The 26,539-nt window shown below is 40.6% G+C and overlaps 1 protein-coding gene across 5 annotated transcripts in view; it reads left to right on the top strand.

Annotated features, from left to right (window-relative positions):
- TPRG1 (tumor protein p63 regulated 1) overlaps positions 1-26,539 on the top strand; it is a 213,613-nt gene that overhangs the window by 93,787 nt on the left and 93,287 nt on the right. For 4 of the 5 annotated variants that reach the window (XM_078068063.1, XM_078068056.1, XM_078068066.1 and 1 more), the window contains exons 2-3: positions 5,777-6,003; positions 14,931-15,022. In XM_078068063.1, coding sequence (XP_077924189.1) covers positions 5,777-6,003; positions 14,931-15,022 — 319 coding nt within the window. Of the gene's footprint in view, positions 1-5,772; positions 6,004-14,930; positions 15,023-26,539 lie in introns of all 5 variants that reach the window. The other variant, XM_078068059.1, reaches the window with a different exon arrangement.

The following is a 26,539-nucleotide window of genomic DNA, read 5'->3' as shown; positions in this document are numbered from 1 at the left end:
GAGAGGCAGTAATGGGGATCCTTAAGTAGCTATTAATATTTCAAAAGCTTGGGGCACCTGGGTGGCTCAGTCGTTAAGCATCTGCCTTTGGCTCAGGTCATGATTCCAGGTCCTGGGATCAAGCCCCGCATCGGGCTCCCTGCTCGGCAGGAAGCCTGCTTCTCCCTCTCCCACTCCCCCTGCTTGTGTTCCCTCTCTCGCTGTGTCTCTCTGTCAAATAAATAAATAAAATCTTTAAAAAAAAAATATTTCAAAAGCTTTATGGAAATCACAAGACACCTGCAATAGGGTTGCATAGGGTTAAAAACAATCCCATGGAGACTTATGGAGATACATTGAGAAGACAGGGAAAGTAAGGGAGAAACAGCTGTGCAGGCTTGCCAGGGAGGCAGAGAGGGTGAGGAGCCAAGGACTTCTTACAACCGGATGGAAAAAGGGGGAACATAGTGCTGGAAAGTAGCATGCATGGCCCTTGAAAAGAGGCTCACCATGAAACAGCCCTGAGGTTTACTGCTATCTCTGTTTATTTTACTGCTATCTCTGTGATTCTTTTTGTTATGTCCAACCTATTCTTTATTAAACTCTTGTGAAAAGGAGAAAGTCCCCAAACTCTCCCTTTCTTTGCCTCTGGTTGGAGCGGTGGCCACTCAGTGTGGCCAGTTACTTCTTTCAAGCTGATCAGAAGTTTTCAGCATAGTTCTTTGTGTGCTTTTCTAGAAAACAAATATTTATTGGGGTCAACTCTTCTGGATCTCTCTTTGATTTTAATAAAGCAAAAAATAATTGTCTTGAGATTGCACAGTTTGTCCATAGGACAGAAATCTTTCAGCTGGAGCAGCATCTTCCAGAATAAAGGTTTGGAAGGCACTGGAAAGGGTGGGGAATGTTTCTAGTTCTGATGATTTAGGATGGAGCCCCAGAATGGAATATTAAGCAGGCAATGTCTGTAGTTTGGTGTAGGTTTGATTCAGGGCCACATTATCGTTTTCATGAGCCTAAAACTCTCTTGCCTTTATGGACCTCTCCACTGTAATATTATCAATATTAAAACTTACATTTCTTTATGACTTTAAATGGTTCCCCCATTTTTTGGGGGGTTTTTAGACAAAACCAAAAGTTTTGGGTGTCCTACAAATTTCACTTTTTTTCCTGACGTGAGAAAAAAATCAAAACATTTCTTTTGACCATGCAATTTTTAATTTGTCTCTTTCGATTTAAAATAAATTAACACGTTTCCTGAGCCCCTAAAAGGTTTGTGGACCATAGGCACTGCGCCTGTTGAACCTAACAGATAAGTCAGCCTGACTGCAAGGTAGAGGAGAAAGCTTTAGCTCACAGGGCTGAGTGCTGGGTACCTGCTGCGGATGCAAGAGAAGCTGGGGTGAGCTTTGCTCCATGGGAGCTGTATCTCCCATCCCAGAGCAAAGCAGAGCTGACCGACGGAGACATTCGACAAAAGTGTTTCCAGTTGACCAACACCTAAGTTTGATAACTGCGTCTCTGCTTTTCTTCTAAGTGATACAACTTGAAGCAGTGAACGAGAGTCAGGAGTCCTGTCTTGATTCTATTTAGCTGCGTGTGCTTGGGCGAGTCCCCCTCCCAAGCATTCCGAAGTTTGCAAAATGAAGGAGTTGGACTAAACATTGATTCTCTAGCTACAATTTATGCCCTCTACGCTTCTGAAATATTATCAGAAAAAATCACAGAGAGATAGATGAAAGCATGTATCCAGTGAGGCAGGTATACTTAGATGAGGACCCAGCAATAAGTTATTTACTGCAATACTCTATTAAATTTAGCTCTGAATTTGCTGGCAGCTGAAAAATATAGAATTCTTACCACCTAACGGAAGGAAGAATAGTGCTTCTTTAGATATTTATTTGGCATTACATTTGAGGAGGTCATGGAGAAGATATGACCACTAGTTGACCCCTGAGTGAGCCCCAGGGCAATCGGCAACTTCTCCCCGCTCCTCTGCCCTTGAAACATACATGCCACCCACTATTCCCACGGTGGGAGCCACTTGAAGGACACAGCCTAGAGAGAGAGAAAGAGAGAGAGAGAGTAAGGTGTTGCTGAGACCATTTTGACCTTATATGTGACCGAATCCAGGTATGTCCTGTGTATAAACTTTTAAGATTCTGGCGGGCACGTGCAGAGATGTGCTTGTCTTGAGGCGCCCAAGACAAATTCACATGTAAGTTGTCTTGCTTGTTAAACCTGCCACCTACCAATTTGGATTGGTCTGTTCTTTGGACTCTCCTTGCCCTCCGTGTTGGGGGTGGGGGGCAGTTTGAGATTATACCAGAGTTTGCAAATCAACATATTTATTAAATGTTTTATCTCTTATTGCAAAAGCAGCACTAACACAATTAAAAAAACTTCTTTTAAAAGGCAAAAATTTAGTTTCAATCCAACTACCTCAATAAATCTAAGTATTTTCCTTGTGCTCTTTACCGATGTAAAAATTATTCAAATCCTCCGACCTAGAGAAAGTCTTTGTTTTTTGCTTTTGCTTTTTTTTTTTTCCACCTAGGAAGATACATCCTTTACTTCCCTACTGCAGCAGTGCTTATGCAAGTTATTTTAAATGTCTGCACAGTATCAATTGGACAGTCTTAGCAATTCCTTGGCTGTTAGGTGTTTAGTTGATTTCTGATTTTTCATTACCTCCCAGAATAAGCAATTAATATTGCACTCTTTTTCTTCTTTAGAGTGTCCTGGAATGAGATTAGGTCAAAAAGTATGGACTTATTCTTTTCTAAGCCTTGACCTTGCTTTCCTTAGAAACTGTGCTACTTGAGTACTAAATGCTAACATTTAAGATTCCATGAAGTGTTAGAGAATAATGATCTTTTAAAATTATAAATGGCTCTGGATGGGTCTGTTACAAGGCATGCTTTATCCATGTAAAACAGTGGAAACATTTGAATTTGTCTAGATTTGTTTTCAGTATTAATATGCTTTTCGTGTTTCAATGTATACTATTCAGGCAGAGGTAGGATAGAACACATCTATTGAACCGGGGAGAAACATTGGCTGGGCAGAGGGTGATGAGGAATGGAGCTGGCCGCTTCGATGTTTGGCACTGCTCTCACATTGGGGAGGTTGTTGAAGAAGTCACATTCATTGTCCTTACAAAGATGTCCCTGTGACTAGAGCAGAGCTGGAATCATCCCGGAGTAAGGCAGCTGGGCTCCATTTTCAACGATTCATGGCTGTAAAAATTTAACTGGAGCTGAGTTTCCTTCTTTCCTGGATCTCAAACAGCTTGGTCTCAAAGTGCTCTGATTCTCTTCCCCGAGTGTTTCCAGAGAAGACAGCCTGAGGGAGAGGAAGTGGTGCTAATTAAGTCCTCCCTCTGTTTTCCAGGCATGGGAGCCTTCTGCAGATGTCTGTTGTGAGGCGCGTGTTCCCAGAGTGTGGCAAATACAGAAGCAGGCTTTCCTTCCCCAAAGGCACAAACCTTCCTTAACAGGTTACAGGGAACTCTAGAAACACACTTCCTTCCAACAGCCACTGTGATTGAGGTGACAGACCTGCCAGGGAGGCCAAAGTGCTTCACCGATTATTCTCTCTGTCTCTGTCTCTGTCTCTCTCTCTCTCTCACACACACACACACACACACAAAACACACACATACACACATACATGTGCATATGCACAGAAAATTTCTCCTGCTTCTGCGGGTGCGCCTTGTATTTCTTAACAGGCCAATCTCTGCCTTTTACGCATCTAACTTAAAAAAATTACTGAAGACTCAGCAAAGCCTTCCTGCTGCAACACAGCGTGCCTCATGATGGGCGTGCTGGATTGACAGGAAACATGGTTGGGAGCCCGGGGTAAGCATCCAGGTGCTGCCACAGTGATCTGAGTGTGCCCTGGGTGGGTCCCCTAAACGCTGTGATCCCCAGAGAGATGCAGGTAAAATCATCTTCTAGGGTTGCTGGGAGGATCAGATGGGTACTGCGGAGGGCTTTTCACTGGTGAGCCCCCCTAACCAGCTGTGTTTTCTCCTGCATTCAAACCCCTCAGGGTGACTGTGTATGTCCACCTTTGCCTGAGATAATCCCGGTTTACTCCTCTCATTCTGACATAATGGTTAATCGTACGTTTTTCATGCTCCAAAGTTTCCAGCTTTAGGCAATAGGTTATATGCTCAGACTATTTTTACCTCTTTTGAATACTCTAATTCCAATGTTAAGAATGTACACTTGCTGGGGTTGGGGCTGTTTCTCACTGTCTAGTGTTTCACAAGAATCGAGGGAATGGAATTTATCTGATTAGGAGCACTGAGGCAGCTCTGAGGATAAGATAGTGTTCCCAGTCACGGTGAAGCCAGGCACAAAACCCACCTTCTATGTAGCATGGACAGTGTACTTACTGCAGGTCTGACTATCTGATCTCAGCTTGGAAATGGTGACCTGATGTATGCATGCTTTTTACTAGGCTAGCGTGTGCTTTCTATTTATTTTGTTTAATTCTGCTGTATATTTACAGGATAGAAATGTTTATCGTGTTTTTACTTAAGTCATATATAATCATTGTAAGCATCCAGAGACTTATGAAAACAAAAAATTAAAATCACCTCATCCAGAAATAACCATTAATATTCTATTTTATTTCCTTTTTTTTAGTTTTTGATGTAGTGTTCAATGATTCTTTAGTTAAGTATAACACCCAGTGCTCATTACAGCATGTGCCTTCCTCAATACCCATCACCCTGTTATTCCTTCTCCCACCCTCCGCCCCTCTGAAACCCTCAGATTGTTTCCTGTGGTCCATAGTCTCTCATGGTTCATCTCCCTCTCTGATTTCTTTTTAGACGTTTTCTAGCCCTGTCACACAATACATGTATATACATATTCAACTCCCAGTTTCCTTCTTTCTTTTTTTCTTTTTGAATTTGAATTATTTTAACCCATTTGAATATAAAAAGTCATAATTATTCATAATCTTTTTCCATTAACAATATATTTTGGACAGATTTCCATGATAAAAATATGCACTTATATTTTTAATGACTACAGTATATTTCACTTTATGATATAACATATTTAGCCAGTTCCCTCCTGACCACTTCTTAGTTTTACTATATTCTTTTTGTGTTAGATACAATGTTGTATGAGTGTCTAATGTGGCTGTTTTATACAATGTTTTGCTATTAGAAATAAAGTTGTGTATTTTTCTGTTATTAGACACATGTGATGAACTACTTCTATATTGATATTTTTGGGCTTTTGTCTAAATTATTTCCTTACAATAAAATTTTAGAATTGTTGTTTTTTGAGTCAAAATATATTCAGTTCTAAGTGCTTTTGTCCCCTATTACTACCCAAGCAGCATTCAAGAAGGTGCATTATCATTCCATTTACCTGTTAAATAGGTTGGCAGGCTGGTGGGTTTTTAAGCAAAAATTCTATGAAATTGTGAAGATCAGTTGCTTGGTAATTATTTCATACTGCCATCTCCATACTCCACTTCCTGTCCTCTGGGATTCAAGGTGGGAAAATGGACCTACTTGCAACCCCCTTTTGTCTGTCTAAAGGGTCTCTGCTTTGCTCCCCTGGTAAATGGCCCAACAGGGTGGTGGAGTCTGTGTTATTGAACTGCATTCATTAAGGCCTTTGTTTAGTTAACATGTGAGTACCTTTGTCAGTTTCAGGAACATCATTTGCACCCTGTCGACTTTTTGCCCTGGCCAGTACAGAGGTGACTTCTTTTCCCTTTTTTTTTCCCCTAATGAAAAGATTGTTTCTTCTCTTGTTTTAGGTAGAAGAAATGTCAACGATTAGGAGTTTTGAAGGATTCCAGCCTGTGTCTCTGAAGCAAGAGGGAGATTACCAACCCTCTGAGACTGACCAGCTGTCCACGGAGGAGGGGGACCCAGGCACGGACCCAGAGCCAAGGCAGATTTCAAGGCAGTCAAGTGCGACCGAATCAACACTGTACCCCAATCCTTATCACCAACCTTTTGTCTCACGGAAGTACTTTGCTACACGGGTAAAGTTTTTGGTGCTCTGAAGTATTGTACAAGACTATTCTTACAATATTCTAATATTACCAAGTATTTTCACATTTGTTATCTCATGTAATAGTCATAATAACTGTGAAGTAGTTATCCTTCTCCCCATTTTACAGGTGAAGGAGCTGAATTTCAGAGAAGTTAAGGGTCTATTTTTGATAACCAGGTAGTATTGAGGAGAAGCTGGTTATCCAGTCTCTGTGGATCTTTGGCTCCTCAGTCCTGTGTTCATGTTAAACCTGATCTCCACAGATTAATGATCTATGGAGAGAAAACCCAAGCAGCTAGAATATAAAGTTGTGTGCCCGGAGTGGTTATCTGTTGCGTGTTTGAAAAAGACATGGGTGATGGAGTAGAAACGCTTGCTGAGAATGGATTGAACCTCAGGGTCTACACTGGGATGCTGGTGTTACGTGTGCGAGCAGGCACTTCGAAATCCCAAAACTTTGGCTGCTGTCTGCAGCTGAGCTCTTTTCCCTGAGCATTTGGAGCTGAGGAAGTAAATGGATGGATGCGTAATGAGGATGGGGTTTGTATATCTAGATATAAAAAATGATGTGGCGCTGGGTGGCTCAGTCGGTTGAGTATCCGACTCTTGATTTTGGCTCAGGTCATGATCTTGGGGGTTGTGGGATTGAAACCCATGTCAGGCTCTGCACTGTACTGGGCGTGGAGCCTGCTTGAGATTCTCTCTCTCCCTCTCCCTCTCCCCCTTCCCCTGCTCGCTCACTCTCTCTTAAAAAAAAAAAAAAGATATTTTGAACGTCTAGCATTTGGATCAAGTGGAGAGTGCTTCCTGGGTTTGAGTACTTTTCTCTTTCTCTCGAACTCTCCTTCCTACTTATCAATGTTCTTTCCCAATCCTTCAATGTTCTTGTTTACACAGTAATTGCTGGCTCACAGGCTGTAATCAGTCGGTGGGAAAACTGGGGATTGTACAGTGTGACAAAGGACACGGTCTCATTTTTGAAGCATACATGGGACACATCTTGAAAAAAGGTTTTTTTTCAACTCAATCTTATAAATAAATGGTGGCTAAGACGTTGTGACAATTTACAAAGCTTTAACTAATGAATCCTGATTTGGTAGCTTTTAAAACATCTTTGGTTAAGATAAAAATGCAGCTATTGTGACTCAGTGTGTGTGTGTGCATGTATGTGTGTGTGCACGCGTGTGTGTGTGCATGTTTGAAGATAAGATATACCCGTATCATCTGTATTTAGCCACTCGTATGTGTTAAGGTGCTTTGGTAGGTGCTCTTCTATGTGCGTGTTTGTGTGAGTGTCTTTGCCGAGGCAGAGCATATAGTTTGTTTTCTAAAGTATGTGAACATTATTGAATAAGCAAAATTAAGCTGTAAGATACATCTGTGAAGGAAATCAAAGCATCCCCTAAAGTTGTCTCATCTTTGGTAATGATGATGTATCAGTCACAGTTTGATGAGATAACAACCATGAGTGGTATGGAATAAGAGATTCGGCATGCTCAGAAGCTGGTGCAGTCATGAGGGCTGGCTGGGGAGTCTCTGCAAAGCTGTTGTCTTTGCATTTGGTGATGGGTCTGAAGCTGCCCCACGCCGTCAAGTGAAGCAGCCCTGAATATGAGCTGCCGCAGTCACTGCGGGCCTGCACTGATCTTCCGCAGGGAAGTGACCGATGTGTCACTTCTGCCTTGCCAGCCTGACACTAATGTCTCTTGTGGCCAACTCTAATTGGGAAACAGACAGGAAAGGAAATTCTAGAAAAATGTAGTTTTAGCTTAGCTAAATCGACACAGTTTGAAGCTACCATGGAGCTTTTCTTTATTTGTTTGTTTGAATGATGCTTTTATTTGTGTGGCTCTATGTAACTTATCAAGTGAAGTTCCCTGGAGCAACACTGTAAGGTAGGCAGGGGAGGACTTACCGCTCTTGTTTCATTGTAAACATAGTATAGCTTCAGGGGAGTGAAGTGACCTGACCAAGTCACGCAGTATTAGTGGAATAGCTATAGCTGGGATCCGTATCTCTGGTCTGTAAGTCCAGAGCTCTTCCCACCTCATGTACAACTGCACGTATGGCCCCTTTCTAAGTCAGTCAATGACTAACTCCAGTCCATGTGAAGAATATCTTCTCCCTCGGGTATATAGAAACAAGCCCTAAGTTCTCAAGATGTTGGGAGGGAAAGCTTCTAATGTTAATGAGTTTAAAGTAGACTTGAGGACTCTTTAGGAGCTGTGAGGGCTACATTCCCAAAGCACTCAGCATTTGCTCTCCTTCAAACCATATAATATATATTCTGTGAGCATGTGAGTATAATGAATGTGCTTTATATGTATGTTTATATTTTTATCTATATCTATAAATTTCCTCATTTGCAATGTGTGGATAAAATACCAGTTTTATACAGAGGTTTAAATAGCCTGATTTTGTAAATATTCTTAGTACAGTGCATGACATGTCTATTAACATTTCATAACCAGCATCTCATTGCTATTATGAATGCTTTCTCCCTTTCTTGTTGATTTGACATTCCCATTTCTGTATTTGGTCGTAGGGAATGACATTAAGATGCCCGTGACCTCACCATGACTTCCAGAAGGAGATATAAATGTAGATGTATAGCGTCTACAGCAGTAAAGAGGTTTGAGTTAAGGAAACTAACTCATTTCTCAGGGAATAATTCAACAAGACCCCGGCTCTGAATGATTCAGATCTATGAAAGATTCATCATAAAGTATCATTTCTTAGAGCTGAAACGAGATCGACACATGATCTGGTCCACTGGTTCTCCATTTTATCATGCAAACAAATGACCTGCAAGTCTTGTGAAAATGCTGGTCTGATTCAGTAGGCCTAGAGGAAGGTCTTAGATTCTGCATTTATATAGATCCTCTGGCAATAAGATGCGATCTGTCCACAGACCACACCTTGAGCACCAACGAGCTAGTCAACACTCTCATTTTCAGAAGTAACTAAGGCCCAGAGGTGGGTTGTTGCTTGTCCAGTGTCATAACCATTAATAAGCACCAACTTGCCCAAGATGCTAGGAGTAAGTGCTTAAGCTAGGGTTAGAACCCAAGTTTTCCAATTCCCAATTCATAGTTCTATGATCCCATGAAGCAATTAAAAAGAAATAAGTTTATTACAGTGCAAGAATTTAAAGCATATAGGTTGTAAATTCAGAAGAACAGTAAGTAAATGAGTTGAGGAATTCCTTGATCAAGCATTTTATTAAATGTTTTAAAATCATTTCACAAAAGGTGGCTTATTGGAAAAAGAAAAAAGAAAAATGTCAATAAGCAAAATAAAAGTCACCATAATCTCCCTGCCCAACATTAACCAAAGTATATTGAATGTGTGCTTATACATTTTGGTGTATATCCTGTCTTATTTATTTCCTCATGTGTACAATTGGTTGCATAAAAATATTTCCTGTGTCAATAACTATACTTCCATAAAATCATTTTTCACAATTCAATAACATTCCACTATAGAGATATGTTACAATTTATTTAACTTTTGATGGACATGTAAGTTGTTTCCTACTTATATCTTTTAACCCAGGAAGGAAAGTTACTCTTTGGCTTGCTGTGGTAGAATGGCACTGAGTTTCTTAGGCTCTAGGAGTAGATGCCCAATGCTATAATAAGAAGATCAATTATATGGGTTTCAAACTGGATATGCAAAGATGTGACTGCTCTGGAAGTTTAAATTAATTCAGGACAAACAAGAGGCTCAATCTCACAACGCTGAGATCATGACCTGAGCCGAAATCAAGAGTTGGACGCTTAGCCTACTAAGCCACTCAGGTGCCCCCAAGAGTCATTTTTTAGCATTAAAACCTCATGCATTAGATCATACCAGATCATAAAAGAAGTCAATCTGGTTCCTTAAACCTCTTATGTTATTTCATGGGGCATCTGGGATGTTGCTTCCTATCCACAGGCTTCCAGACTATTATTTATTTCCTGAACTATGCCCTTCCAACATAGCGATGTTCTTGCTCAGAGCCAGAAGGGGCCTTAGAGGAATATTTAATCCAACCCCTGAAACACACAAAGGAGATGTGACTTGTCCAAAGTCAACTGGCAATTTAGGAGCCATGTCAAGACTAAGAGCCAGGACTCCTGACACTTTTTACCACCCTTCCAGAGCCTCTGACCTTGGACAATGAATGAGAGGTCATAGGAATGAATGTCTGAAGCACTTGCTATCACTCTGCTTGGATAATTTTTTCCTCCTGTTTAGTTCATTTGCTATTTTATTGCTTAGACATATCTAAAAAAGGCCTAGTGCCTTTTCTGAACAAAAGTACCACTCAAGGCTAATAACTCGAGGTATATTATGATAATCCCTTTAGTTGTGGAGACTGATATTCAAAAGCAACTTCTTATGAAAGGAACAATACTTGATACGCATGGGGAAAGATATTTTTAAACTCCCTGTAGGACTCTATATTTGCAGATACCTTATCAGAAAGTTGAAAGCGATTAGGGATGGGGAATTATCTCTAAATTTATACTTGAGAATGTAAATTACATACAAACTAATGGGACTAAAACTATTTGATCTTTTAATATTTAATTAATGGTTCCCCATGGCCTTTTTATAGCCTGTGTTCTATTGTGAGGAACGAGGCTTTAATAAGCAGGTTTGGGACTTCCCATTGTGTAACAAGATGTCATTGCTTTCATGACACTAATTTGGCTTTCATACTCTCTCCCTTCCCCTCTTCTCTTACTATAGGGTTCCCTGTGTCTTGCTCTTTCATTGGGAACAACTAAATATATTAGTTGTATTGTTATTGTCTGTGTGAGTTTCTTCCTGGTCTAGAAATTACATATCTTACTGGGCAAAAGATTTCTTGATTCCCCTCCTTACACTGAAATCCCTTGAAGATTGTAATAAAGTTGATGCTTCTTTCTGAGGGCAGGCAGTTAACGATAATAAAATAAGAAGCATTTCCTTTATTTTCAAGAGATAAATTTGCCCTGGACTTTACAAATCACATCCAATTTAGAGCTGTTTTTCTGCCTGTATGTGTTTACCACGGAGTGATTTCTATCTGGGCATGATGACACCCACAAGAGAGATCTTATTGTGTCTGAGTCCCTGGGAGCATTCCTCTCTATGCTGCCCCCTCCTCTTACTGTCTGGCTAAGGAGTCCAGTACATGGAAAACTATTAGCAGCAGATGGGAGTATTATTTGTGTGACAACTGGCCCCTGGCTAGTCTAGCTTACAGAAATATAGGGAAACACACACACACGTCTTTGAAATTCCCTCAGTAGGTTTGTTTTGACTGAAGATATTCAGTGCTGAACTATTAGAAGAGATATTGCCTACTATGCTGTGTAATGACTTGTAAATAAGAATCCCTCCTCATGATTTTTCTTCAAATTTAGCATTAGAAGTATATATGTATTGGATGATGTGTACTTATTATTCCATCATACTTTTCCTATTAGTCTTAGGCGGCATGGAGTCTTCGAGCTAATTTTTCCCTTGCAGTGACCATTAGACCCCCAAATCCTGGTGCAACTGTTTTCCCTCCATTTAATATTAACAAAAAGAATGAAAATACAGTGTTTTATTATTCAGTGTTCCCATATGCTTTTGGCATTTCCCAACAGCTCTGTTACAGTTAATATTATCTTATCCACTCAGCAAATGAGTAAACTGATGTCTGGAATGACAAGGACATAATATGCGTCTCACGGCAGGCAGAAAGGCTGAGATCTAAACCTTGCCCTAGACACAAGTCAGAGTGTTCACACACTATCTCGTTTTCTACACTGAGTGGCTGAAGTTAATTTATTCCAGTTAACCCACAATGGCAAACAGAAGAGAGTAAAATATTCTATCAGGATACAGTGATTAACTATTCCATAAAGGCACAACCACTGTTTCTGTGGAAGGTGAGAATACCACACTCAGTGAGGACATTGACAGTACTCTAGAGACCTCCCAACCATTTTATAAAAACCACACTGATGTTCAATGTTTAGGTTTTGAAAAGGTGTAAAGTAAAACGCCACCTCCATCCACTGTCCCATCAAGTGCCTCCCCCCTCATAGGGGACCACTGTTAACATTTTCTAGGTATCCTTCTAGGGTTGCTTTAGCATATACAAGCACGTGCAAATATTTATTCTCATCCCTTCTCCTCTTTTTTATACAAAAATGTGGTATATTTACTTTTTCTTCTGAACATTTTTTCTTTCACTTAATAATACATTTTGAAATCTTTCCATATTAGCACGGATTTCCTAATTTTTTTGCATGTTCTTCATGTTCCATTGTATGGGTGTATCCCCTATTATATCTAAGAAGTCCTCTATTGATCGATGTTTGCCTTGTTTCCAAAATTTCGCTATTCACAAATAAGGCTGCAAAGAACTCTGCATATACATCTGTCATTTTGCACATATGCAAGAACATCCATAGTATGATTTCACAGAAGGGGAATGTGTAGATCAAAGGATAGATCATTTTGATAGATTTTGTCAATTGCTTTCCATAGAGAAGACAAGTAAGGTTTTGAAAAATTCCAAAATTTTATATTCATCTTCACATGTTCTGGCAAAGTACCTAGTGTAAAAGCATTCAACAAAATGCTTATTTTGGGATTATTTCATTATTCTCCAGTTTCACTTACAGTTTTTTTTTTGTTCTTCTGAAAAGTATTAGTTTCACTACTGAGCTATATTAGCTAGAGGAAGAAATTGTGCGGATATATGAAGAGAGACAGGAAAAATAGCCTGATGAGTCATCAAAGAAAGGCTGATTTTGAGCAGTGGACCTGGTGCAGTCTGGCTGTATCCCAGGGAGCTTGGGTTGGGAGATGCGAGCACTGTCATGGGATCATAGGGGATTTCTCTCCAGCTTAGTTTGATCCTGCCAGTGGGGTCACTAGAACAGTGATGTTGGCACAGCCTTCTCTGTCAGTGGGGGCTCAAGGCATACTTGATTTATGCTCCACAACTTACTGATTTAATGACTTACAGCTTCCAGCAGGCACAGGCTGCCATGTTAACTCTCTGACAACCCGTGAACCAGCAGCAGAGGATGACAAAGGAGTCAGAAATCATTCAGTCCACTGGCTGACTATTCAATTCAGCAGGAAATGTGTTAAAATGAGGTACTCAGAATGTCTCAGTATCAGGGCTGTGATCATATTTTCTTAAAGACTTCCAGGAGGCTTTCATCATCAGTTTGGCTCAGAAAGCTTTGGTTCAGTCTCCTCATTTGTCTTTATAGATAAGGAAATGGAGGCCAAGAAAACTCAGATCATTGGCTAGAGGTCACAGAATTGATTTACCACAGATCTGGAACAGGAACACAGGTCACTCGACTCTGTTCGATGGACATTTCCTGGATGACTTGGGCTGTGCCCAGTGAATTGGAGGGGGAGGGGCAGAGCTAAGTAGGGAAAGCTCCGAACCATTTCCTACCACTTCATCTGAAGCAGTGCCATTCTTTTCCTGTTTTTCGTATATGGATTCTCCTATTCTAAGTTTTTTTTTTCCTTGACCCATGGATTCTGTGGCCAAAATGTTTCAAAGTCTTTTATCGTAGACTGAGAAAGCAAGCAAATCCTAATCTACCACCCACCCCCCACCGCCCCACCTCCAAGAGGAAAAGGCATTTGGATGGATCCTAGGCCAGGCTAGTGTCCTGGTTTCCTTTTGTGAGAGAAGGGTCTCAGGCTGGGAGGATTAAGAATGTTAATATTTAGAGACGATTAGGTAGTCAGTATTAAAGCCCTGTTATATAGAGAATATTCAAGAACTAGCAACCTACTTGTCAGTAGCTCAGGGCTGGGAATGAGGCCAGCACTGCACTGTAGGTGGGGCAATGGAAAGTCTGTTTTCTTGTCTTGTCTCTACCACTTCCTAGCTGAGTGAATTTGACAAGTTACTTCCCCACACTGCTCCTGTTTCCACACCTATAAAACGAAATGGCTTAGACTAGATAATCCCTGGGCTGTAGTGGTTCTCAACTTTGGCTACACATTGGAGTCATCTGGGATGCGTTAAAAAATCCTGGTGTACTGATATGTGAGTCCCATCCACTGAGTATCTGGATATGATTGCCCTGGTGTGCAGCCTGGGCATTAGGATTTTTAAAAGCTCCCCTGGTGATTTTGATGTGTAGCCAAGGTTGAGAATAACTGTCTAGAGAGCAATAGTTCTCATAGGACAGTCCCACACCAACAGCACCACCTGGGAACTTGTTGGAAATGCAAATTCTCAGGCCCACTCCAGATCCACTAAATCAGAAACTCTGGAAACAGTGCCCAGACATCTGTGTTTTTGATTCTGATGTGCACTGAAAGTTTAGGGATCACTGAGCTAGAGGTCTATGAATTTCTTATCAGGAAAAGGGTTAATCAAATTTTAAACCGGAGGTAGGCCCATAAGTAGGAGCACCTGTTTGGAGAAGGGTAAAGAATGCAAGATAAGGAGACAAAAAAGTTAATTGCCCAGAGTCAGCTAAAATTATGGTCAAAATATTAGAAAAAGATTTCTCTTAGGTGTTTTATTGCCATGTGCTCTTTAAAGAGAGAAAGGTTTGATTTTAAAAATGTATATATTGCTAAATGCTTTGAACTTTCTTATAAACTTGTTTATTCAGGAAAACTGGCCCTCTGAAAATGGCTGTCTTCATTTCTGCGAGAAAGCATGAGTAAGATCATGGGAGACAGGACTTGGATCACTTTGGTCCCACCCAAGGAGAACAGCTTTGTAAATACCAGAGTTCAAGACTAAGCTCCCGGGTAGGCTGTGCCTAGAACAAACAGACAGATGCAAGAGCTATCTTTCCCATCAGCTTTCTGGAGGAGGCTGTGGGTTATACTCACTAATCATAAGCACAAAGAGGGCTCAGTTTTCTCTAAACTAGGTATTTTCTTTTTTCCACTCAGCCGGGGGCCATTGAGACTGCCATAGAAGACTTGAAAGGCCACATAGCCAAGACTTCTGGAGAGACAATTCAAGGCTTCTGGCTCTTGACAGAGTGAGTAGTTATGGCTAAGTGAAGCCCAGTGGAAATCTAGCATTTTCCTTGACACCACTGTAACAGAATAGGAGGTAGACATGTGGAAGGATTTCTTCTGGATGCCATGTAAGATCATTGATTGGCTTATCCCCCAGTTAGAGAGGAAAGTTTCGTGGTGCCCTTATGGCTGATGTATGACTAGGTTTGACTCCTAGCTAGTCGCTTCACTCAGCTATCACTCTGACTCCCGTAGGTCAGGCCCTCATCATGGCTCTCAAGGACTATTGCACTGGCCTCCTCACCCATCTCTTTGGTTCCAATCTGTCTCTTATAAGTACTCTCCTTCCAGCCACATCAGGCTACTAACCATCCCACTCAGGGGACAGTGGAAAAGAAGGTTAAAAAAATGAATGAGGTCAATGTATACAGTTTGAATTTTATCTTATGTATAATAACATGGGCCATGAAACTGGGAAATTCATGCAGGATAGAGAAGACAGGCCACCAGCCCAGAGTTAAGATAAAAACCAAGTCTAACACATGAGTTCTTATTCCTTTAATAAGTGCTGTATTCATCCCTGAGGCTTATCTTAGCTCTAAGGGCTTTAATTACAAATGACACCATGAAGATGGTTACCTTTGTGTCTTGCCCTGGTGTCTGTGACTTTTTCTTCACTTACCAGTAAACTATTAGGAATGCCATGTTCTTTACAGTGATAAAGTAATATATTCACATAATAATATATTCACATAGTAAGAGGAAGAGGCATCTCTTTTCTCCTACAGAATCTATAATATTAAATGGAGAATGTAGTTAGAACTCCATTTTGGATACTTAGTTGGTTCAGTAAGTTTTCTGGCCCCAAAGAGTCCAGCAGAAAAACTCAGTAATTCCTATACCTTGAGTAAAGAATCATTTAATCTTTCACCCCTCGGCAGAGCATCTTTAAGTTTTTTTTTTGGGGGGGGGATGCGGTAAAGATGGGCAACACTTGAATGTTCAACCTTCCAGGCCAGCAAAACAACTCCCTCAGTCAGTGGAATATAGAACCAGATCACCTGTGGGTCCATCTGACTGACCACCATATTACATTATTGTTTCAAATGAGTTCTAAGAACTGAGGAAAATGGGCTTGGAAAGCCAACCTGATCATTTCTAAGCATTTGTTTCTTCATGTATAGACTGGAGATAATGATATGCACCTGAGGAATTGTTACAAAGGCTAAATGAGACGGCCTGGTAAAATTCTTAGCGAAGTCCCCAGCCCATGGTGGATTTTCAACAGATGTCAGGGTCTCTCCTCTGTTCACAGGTTCTAACTGCTGTTAAGGCCTTTTGCTTTCGTTTGTTTGGTTGCCTCTGCCTTTATTTCTGTCCTATCCATCTCTATCTCTTTAATCTCTGGGTTATCTCTAATGAAAAGAAAATTCTATAATTCAGTCTTTTTACTTATTCACTTTTACCAACGCACATTTCACACCCTACCTCCCATCTGCAAAGTAAAATTTGACTTGTACAAATAAAGTGTCTACCTTGATTAAGACAGGCATCTACTTGAATTCTGAGGGTCTAATCAGAAGTAGGCACTTACCTATTTTGTTTCCACAGTGCATTTCATTTATAAGAAAAAATGTACAAATGCAGTCTTTCAAAATCCAGGGGTGGCATTTTGAATTCTCAAATAATAGAATCAGCAATTTCTTTAATAGTACATGTTTTAATTGTCTTATTTGTATAGAAATTTGGCTTATTTTTGTTTGAATGTTTTTGTTCAGTGATTATAAAGGCCTATAGATATCATTTGTCCAAAAATAAATGAGACTTTGTGATCTGCATTGAGACTTAGCACCATAATTCTGTCTGTTTGAGTTAACATCAACTAGGATGATTAATAAAACTAGCAGTTTTCAGATAAATATGAATGGTTGTGCCACAAAGACTCAAGTTTTGCACCTAGCTGTGAACCTAATGGGAAACTCCAAAGAGTTGATAAGGACTATCTGGCAACTAGTTTTTTATTTCTCTTTTGCTTTGTGGTATTCATATATATTATGGACAATAATGAGGGCTGTATCCTGTTGACATGGAATTTTAAGCAATCATTGTCATTTGCTGTCAGACTTTCTTCCTTTTGCAGTTTGGAACCATTTCTCTTCTTTATTGTATTTTTTTAAAGATTTTATTTATTTTTAGAGAGAGAGCATGATGGAGCAGAGGGGAGGGATGGAGGGGGAAGGAGAGGGAGAGGGAGAGAAAATCCAAAGCAGACTCCATGCTGAGCATGGAGACCAACATGGGGCTCAATCCCACGACTGCAAGATCATGACCTGAGCTGAAAAGAAACCAAGAGTCAGATGCTTAACCAACTGAGCCACCCAGGTGCCCCTCATTCCTCCTCTGTAAATGATAGTTCCTTTGTGTTCTCTTTGATCTTCTTCTCTGCCAAAATCCTTTTACACATCTTCCCACCCATCAAAAGCTACTTTCAGGGGCACCTGGGTGGCTCAGTCAGTTAAGCGTCTGCTTTCGGCTCCGGTCTTGATCCCAGGGTCCTGGGATTGAGCCCTGCGTCTGGCTCCTTGCTCAATGGGGAGCCTGCTTCTCCCTCTCTCTCTGCCTGGGCCTCTTTGCTTACTTGTGATTTCTCTCTCTTTCTCTGTCAAATAAATAAATAAAATCTTAAAAAAAAAAGCTACTTTCAAGAAAGATTTGATTCCAGTCATTTCTACCATAGTAAGAATCTGACCTTTGCTTTTCTTTGCCTGTGAAGTCCTAAAGCTGTCTTCTTGTAATGGAAAGAGCTGCCAGTTGTAACTAAGATGGTTCAGGCATCTGGGCTAAATGAATAGGCCCCCAGTCACTGTGACTGTTCAAGCAGAAGATGGGAGGCATTTGTCCAAGGAAGGGCATGCATAGAGGTTCTGAATGACCTTTCACACTTAAGTCTTGGTTTGTTTGTAGTGCACCAGTGTAGGGAAGGCAAACACAACAATAAAAACAAACAAAAACCAAAACCCCCAAAATAACAACAGCAAAGCAAAACAAAACAAAAAAACTAAACAAACCTATAAATATACAGACAGGCCCAGAAAGGTGAGAGCCTGGGGCTACTCTTGTCTCCTATTCTCTTTTTTTCTAATGGGATGAGACCCAGCTATTCAGTTCTTTTGAGTTACAGAGACTGTGCTATAGACCAGCTTCACCAACTGCATCAACCACACAAGATGCTTTTCAAGTGTGACGCTTTTCAAGTGTAACGCTTTTGTGTTTAAGATAGAGATGACTGGGCTTTATGCATATCAATGGTTAGCTCCTTTTATGGAAATGAGAAACCCCCAGCTGCTATCCAGCAGTTTGAAGAATGTTTGCTTTCAAACAAGTATTTCAGTTTCAGAATGATAAGAGTGAAAACCCCTCTAATGTATACAGCACATGACAAGCTAACTTCATGTCCATGAACTTGCTTTATGTGCACGACAGCCTTGCTGGTTTTGTGATTGCCATTTGACAGATGAGAACTGGAGATGAGGAACGAGGAAGTGGGCAGATGAAGATCACATAACAGATAAAGCAAGGAAGGCAGACTGGGTCCCTACACTAGTTGGGTTCTGATTCTTTCCCAAAGGGTGTAAGGTGTAGATGTGGGGTGACTAACCTGCTCAGCTCAACTTTTAGTCATGGGTGGTCAGAGTCCCAGAAGTGGTTTGATACAGGAGGGTGATATGGGCACTGTAACAATGCATATGTGTTTTATTTTATGCCCCCAGTAGAGGTCTGGGACAGCCCCCCATAATCAAACACATGAACACTTTTGCAGGAAAATATGTGATATTAAAAGTAGAATAAATGGCTGCGTGTTGGTTCAGATCTGGCTTGTACCACAGTCGCCATTTTCAGGGTTTTATTGAATTTGGAATTATGGCTGAGGGTGCACGGCATGTACATGTTTGAAATGTGAAGGATCAATGCACGGGGGGAAGGCTGGCTGAGGGATTAGGTGCTGCACAGGATCAGCGGGGCTGGTCCAGTGGCGGCCGGCGCTGGGTCACACTGGTTTATGACTGGTGAATGTTACCATTTCAGCAATGTTGAGAGTTGATTGTCAATTATTAAAACATAAAATTCCACACCAAGCAAATTCAATTTAAAGCAAAGCTAATGAACGCAAACCTCCTTACTTTCTGATGTTTTTGACTTCATTTTGCTGTTGCATTTGCTCTTCATGCCTACGGTGTTTGTGTCGTGAAAATGCTACACGATGGGGTGCTACCACACACCTCTTCTCAACTGTACCTTCCGTGCCGTCACACTGGTCACTTGGGATCGACCCTGGTGGCAGCGAGTAAACCATGGAAGTCAGCAAACACGAGAGATCAGAGCTCGATGTATTGCTTTGTGGATTGTCTAAACTCTAGAAAGCAACAGAGAATATTTTTTAACAATGCAGATTAAGCTTAAAAGTGTGTCACGTCCGTGGCTGTGATACTGTAATTGCACACAAAAAAAATTAAAATATTTTCCCAGCATTTAGAAAAACTATTATCCAATTCCATACAAGTCACCTTTTTCATGCAAGAGGAGGTGAACCCTGAACAGGCAGCTGAGGAAAGCTTACGGCGAAGCAGAGGCTGCAAGGCTGCTGAGCGTCCGTGTTCTGGGCCTGAGGCTGGGGCAGAGGCATTGTTGCTCTCACGCCCGCACTGCTGAGCCCCAGTCAGAGCTGGAAGTTATAAAAAGACTCTTCTTCCTGTTCCATCCCTCTTGTGCTCTCTACTGCAAAAGTGTACCATGGGGCACACTTTAAAGAAGAAATGCTTCATGGAATTCTGTTGTTCAGCATAGAGCACCTACTGAAGCACGCGTTTGGGACTGAGAGGCGAACTAATAACCCACAGAGCTGGACTTTGTGGATCTCTGTGTTCTAATCGTCTGTGAGGAAGGAGTTCAGGGCAACTCGTGGGCTTTGGCCTGGGGATCCAATGAGTTCACTCTGCCACCATTCCAGGTTTAGAAGGAAATGATAACTCTACTTTATTGAGAATACGCCGTATGCCAAACCTTGCAGAAAGAACTTGGTGCATGCAATCTCATTTAGTTATCCCAATAGTCTTGTCATTTGCTTTTTATAGAACTCGCTGAGTACAGTTTTGGGGAAAAATGTGTGTGAGATGTCCCTAGAGCATCCACATGGAGATGTTGAATGGATGGCTTTACATATGGATCCAGATACTATCTTCTTAAGTAGATTTTTCAAAAGGGACAGTGATCCTGACATGTTGTTTCTTATAGTCTTGTCTCCTATAGAATCTAAAGGCATTAAATGACATTAAGTCAGTAAAAGCATTTTCCAAGGGATATCACCCCAATCCAGGGGAGCTGCTTTGTGATGTTCTAAATGTATACAAGAATATTATTTAGTAAAATTAGAAAAATTAGTTTGAAGGCACTTGCGTGGAGGATATGAGGAGCATGGACAGACAGGCCAACCGGAGAACTGGAAATATGCAACCATCAACTCCAGCTAGATCCCAGTTAGCTGAAACCATTAAGAATAGAATCCTAAGAAGACTCCAGTTAGCACCATAGGCCTCCAGCCCAGCCTGGAGATTGATATGCCTCTACAGCTATAAAGATAAGATAGTGTTTATCTTAACTTCATCTTCTCCTCTCACTGTCCTTCTTGCCCCTTCTGGGAAAGAACTCTTTGAAGAAATTGTGTGTATGGTTTCAGAAGTGATACATTAAGGCAGAACCAAGGAGAACATCTTGACACTCTGTGAAGTCTCAAAAATTGTGTTATAATGGCAATGAAGTGGCTCTTCAGTAGAATGTACTCAAGATGTCTTTGTATATGGTGCCTAAGGAGGCAGCAAGAGATGGGATCTTTCTCTCCAATACATTAGTCCCAAGTGGTGGGGCGGATATTCTTATTCCTCTTCTTCCTAAATGAGAAGACTTGCCTCCGGCGGCTGGGGGTCAAGTAACCCTCGCTCTTCATCTTTGTGGAAAATACTGTCTGTTTCATTGCCTACCTTCCCCTAAACCTGCCAAGGTTTCCATCCTAGCACTTTGGTATAATAAATATGTGAAATCCAATTCTCTATCTACATGTAGTCAATATATGACATATATAACATATAGACAATAGAATGGAAGTGAGGTCAAGGAGGCAGCTTAGTGCCATAGAAAGAGTCCTGAATTTGGAGTCAGAAGACTTGGGTTTGAATCCTGGTTCTGCTACTCGCTATCAGTGTAGCTCAGTAAACTTGCGTAGGTTTTGCCATTTGTTTTTTTAATTAGGGTATTTGTTTTAATACAGTCTTTAGTCCATTAGAAATTCACTGTTCTTGACAGAAGCACAGCCACTGTTAATTTTTGGTGTATTTTTCATTCCAGCTTTTCTTCATGCATCTTTGCCAAAGATCGGTTATGATGTTAATAAATAACATTTATTGAACATTTAAATTGTACCAAGTATTCTGATAAGTGATTTCCCTGCACTTGCCATTACACTGGTGTAATACACATGACTTTGATGATCTCTAAATGGCACTTTCCTTGGGTTTTTCCTCATATTTTTCCTTGTTACCATGTAGTTTTTGTAAAGTTACTTGACCATTCACCTATTATTGGATGATTACTTTCCAAACTGTCAGTGGCTACATAAATTTGATGATTGATATTATTCTTTTAAAACTGAAGCCCTCAGTAAAGGATATTTACCAGGAGGGCAGAGTGAGGCTCCACAATTGGAAAGAGAAATGAAAATATATAAGGCATTCTCCATTTATGTTTTGATTTTTAAAAAAGGAATAGTCTATAACACTTTGTAGTTAAAAAGTGCTCTTCTTCATTTAATCCAATCTTCATAGCAGTTATCTGAGGTAGAAAACATTACCTCTAGTTTGGAGGTGAGGAAACCAAGGCTCAGAGAGTAACAGAGCTGTAAACAGAGCTGGGGTTCTGACGCATTCTGTGGCCCTGACTTTTGCTAAAATGATCCTTTTGCTGTTGTGCTCAGATTCCATGGGCGCCCCTTTTTGGGTTGTGGTCTGTCATTCTTCCAGCAGAAACAGGCTGGATAAACTCAGAGTTCTGTTTCTGGGGCTGGGTGGGGTAAATGGAAGGGTGCAGGACATCTCTGCTTAACTTAGAAAGATTTCCCAGAAGAAAGAGCTATCCTAGAAGCTTAAATAAAAAGAGACGCATCCTGAGAGAGAAAGGGATGTTGAGGAACAGACGACTAGGAAGTATTTTCCAGGCACAGGGTGCCCCCAGGCGCTAATGGATCCCCAAAGCAACACTGTGGGTGATCACTTTCATACCCGCACTCACATTTGATCCTCAAACAGACTGATGGGGGGAGGCCAAGAGGAACTATTGGGTTTATTTTATGGATGAAGAAATCCAGAGATTAAATGACCTGCCTAAGGGCAACCACTTATTAAGGTCACGGGAGGGTTTGACTTCACAGTACCCCTCGCTCAGCCTCGTCGTTGTCTTCTCCTCATGCGGCTCGGGCCGCTTTTTGTGAATTTTCATCTCCCGAGACAGTAATCACCACAGTTTAAATTACCTGAATGCTCTTTGCGCCTGCATCAGGTTTCTTTGTTGATTGTCTATTGTTTGCAGGGAGGAGGGCAGAGACTCATTGAGCAGGTTCAGGGACCTTTTCCTCTTTTCCTCTCCCGATCTTACTCTGCCCATGCTGTTCATTTGACCCTATTTAGTGTTTTCCCAGAATCAACTAAAAAGTCAAGTACCTGTAGGGGTGGGTCGGTGCCACGGATGGGCTAAGGCCAATCATACTTTCTCTTGTTCCAGTCTAACTGTAAGGAGTGTTGAACTATGTTTTTAATGAAAAATACTGCTACTGATAATTTTTAAAAAGTAGAAAGATCCCAAAGAACCCTGAAAACCAGGGTTTCTAATCTTTTTAGTCATGAGTAATAAATGTACTATACAAATTGAGTTAACATTCTGAAATGTGTCTCCTCCCCAAACCCATCCACTTTTGCATGCATTCTATTCTAGACCTTGCTGCTCAAAGAGTGATCTTAGAATGAGTAGCATCAGCATCACCTAGGGATTTATTAGCAGGGCTCATCCTCAGGACCCACCCCAGACATAGTGAACTTGAATCTGTTTTCACAGGATCCCCAGTTAATTCCTATGTACATTAAAATTTAAGAAGCCCTTGTTCAGGTCACTCTCATGCTTATCATCCGAGGACTTTAGTGGCTCCCCACTGCCTATGGACTCTTCTGCTGCATCTTTAAAACCCTGCGTGTTATGGAATGAATTTTGCTCTCTAGCCTTATTTACTATGATTTACTTATTACTAGCCTTATTTACCCTTTAAAAATTCTCAAAGTGAACTGCCTACTGGTTTCCCAAAGTTCCTGACACAATGCTTTGACATCATCATCATGATTGTACTCACTCACTTTACTTATTTTGTATGTCGTTCCCTCTCTTCTGTTTGTTCAGAACTTTCCGGTCCTTCCAAGGTGTTATGTCTATAAAGCCTGTCCATATTAATTCACTCAGACTACCCCGTTTCTTCTTTCTGGTCATGTTATACTCCATAGCATAGCTTACTGTGCACACTGTGAGGAAAGCATTCCTTGAGGCAGAACCTGATTCTGATTCATGTTTGTCCAAGCCCATCTCTGCCCACCTCCCAGTGGTGTCTGCCACGTAGGGTCTCAGAACCCATCAGGAACTTGACTTGAATTTAATTCTGATAGATTCATCCACTGTTTGAAGCCCTTCACTGACACTAGTAGGGTCCATCCATCGAGTCCTGCCTCCATTTCCCTGGGCCTCCAAGAGACCCCTTGCATCCTTGGGTGAAAGCACTCAAGCTGGAAAGTGCCTCAAATCCATTAAGATGTTAATGACCTGTGGCAGGACTCTGGCAGCAACAAGAGCACCTCTGTTGCCAGAAACCATTTATACTGGGTGGGTGTTTTTGACAACCACTTAATTAAACACATTGCTTTTCTCTATAAATTCCCCATGGCAGCAGACGCATCCAGATAGCTAATGGTCCCCGAGTGACCTGAATTATAGGACAGCGAGGGCATTTAGTTACTGCAGTCACAGATGTACTTGGAAATGTTTGTTTTCCCAAGACTGCTACCAATTAGGGAGGAGTCAGAAAGAGCCGAGGTGAAAAAAGTCTGATGCAGCTAAACACCCAGTTCCATCACTTACTAGTCACGTGACTTTGATTATACAAATCTCATACCCTCCAGGCCTCAGTTTTATTATTTATAAGATGGGGATGGAAAACGGGTTATTAATTTAAGGATTAAATTACTTAATATATGTAGAATCCTCACAATTTTTGCACATGGTATGTACCACATGAGAGTTGGCTTTTATTTTTATTATTATTATTGTTATTGTTATGATTTATATTCACTCATTCATACATTCATTTGTATATTCACCAAGCTCCTCCCATAAACCAGACTCCACCCTAAGTGACGAAAATACCGAAGCAACAAGACAAGATTTTTGTGTTCAGGGAGGTCTCTGTCTGGAGGAAAGGAGGATATGTAAATGAAGTCCAAACAGAGTATGATATATGCTGATATAGAGTCCTGCAGATGATTTTCAGGAACATAGAACTTTGTGTTTGTATTGTTGACTTAGGTAAAGGGGATATCCAGGATTAAAGAAGAAAGAGAAATTTCCAAAAATATATGATGAGGAAGAACATCCCAGGAAGAGGGAAGGGAATCTTATATGTAGAGTAATAGACATAGGGTCAGGGAACCACAAACAGTTCAGTGTGTCTGGATTATAGTGATCAAGATGAAGAGAGCTAGAAACAAGCTAGAAAGGCAGAAGGGAAACAGAAAGTCAGGAATTTTGAATTCCAGGTTAAAGAATTTGGATCGTATTTTTTCTTGCAGTCACAAATCGGAGATCCATAGGTCCTTCAAATACTTTTAAATCGGTTATATATTTCCAGTTGCCAACATCATGTCACTCCCCATTACCTTATACTGGCCCCTCTTTATTCCCTGATGCAGTGATGAGTGGTGGTCTCTCCCAGTCACGAGAGCCATCTGTATGCATCTCTGCTGACTACATGATCAGTGACCTTACCTCGGTATCTTGAAATCAGTTGTGGTAGGATAATTTATACCAAAGAAATGAAATGAGAACATCATCGTTATCTTTATTATTATTTTAGAAAGAGTTTACCATTTACAGCACAACACTGTCATTATGTTTCCTTTGTGACCACTATAGGCATTTCTTTCTTGAGTTACTGAAAGATATCAAACAGGAGGTTGACATCTTTGGAAAGGTAATAGGTTCTAGAAATATTTTACCAATAATCTAAACTTAATCTTGATTATTTTGATGCCTGCCAATGTGTGTTTCAGTAAAGAAAACAAGTAAGACCTCAATCTTAATATTGAGGCTATCAACGCATTTGGGCCTCTACAGCTGTTACACAAACAACTGTTAAAGAGTCTTATGAATAAACATGCTGCCTGATTCACAAACAGTAAATTGTGTTTACTCTATGAGGTACCTAGGTAGTCCTCAAATGCCCTGTTTTAGGGAAGGTACGGTGGGTCTAAGAAGAGTAATCCGTGTGAAGAAGAGGGAGCTTCTGTTTCCACTGGTCTCTTTAGTAGAAACTACAGAGTTTAAGAAATGAAATGCTGTGCTATGTGAATTAATAAAAATGTAGACATCTGAGCAAAGAAAATTACCCAGGACAAAGAAAGAATTGTATAATGATAAAAGGGTCAATCCACCAAGAAGACAGAACAATCCTAAATGTGTATGCACCAAACAAGAGAGCTGCAAAATATGTGAAATAAAAACTGATAGAATGGGAAGGAGAAATAGACAAATCCATGATTTTAGTTAGAGACTTCAACACCATTCTTTTAATAATCAATATGACAAATAGGCAGAAAGTCACCAAGGATTTAGAAGAACTCAACATACCGAGAGAACCCAATCAACATTTATAGAACACTCCCCCCAGAAAAAGCAGAATGAATGTTCTTTTTAAGCACCCAGAGAACATATACCAAGATCCAACATATCCTGAGCCACAAAACATACCTCACCAAATTTAAAATAATTGAAATCATTCAGAATGTGTTCTTTCACTACAATGGACTCAAACAAGAAATTAATAACCAGAAGAGAACAGGAAAATCTCCAAACACTTAGAAACAACACAACACATTTCTAAATAATCCAGGAGTCAAAGAGGAAGTTTCAGAGGAAATCAAAAGTACATTGAGCTGAATTGAAATAAAAATACAACATGTCAAAATGTGTGAGATTCAGCTAAAACAGTTCTGAGAGAGAAATTTATAGCACTAATAGAAGAATGCTAAAGGCAATTGAGGAAAAGTCTCAAACCAATAACCCAAACTCCTGCTTCAAGAAACTAGAAAACAATAACAATAAGAAAACAAATTTAATGGCAACAGAAGGAAGAAAATAACAAGGATAAGAGTAGAAGTCAAGGGGAGCCTGGATGGCTC

Source organism: Halichoerus grypus, chromosome 1 (genome assembly GCF_964656455.1).
Source record: "Halichoerus grypus chromosome 1, mHalGry1.hap1.1, whole genome shotgun sequence".
Classification (NCBI taxonomy): Eukaryota; Metazoa; Chordata; class Mammalia; order Carnivora; family Phocidae; genus Halichoerus; species Halichoerus grypus.
The sequence above is the reverse complement of the archived record's forward strand: the minus strand, read 5'-3'. Positions and strand labels throughout refer to the sequence as shown.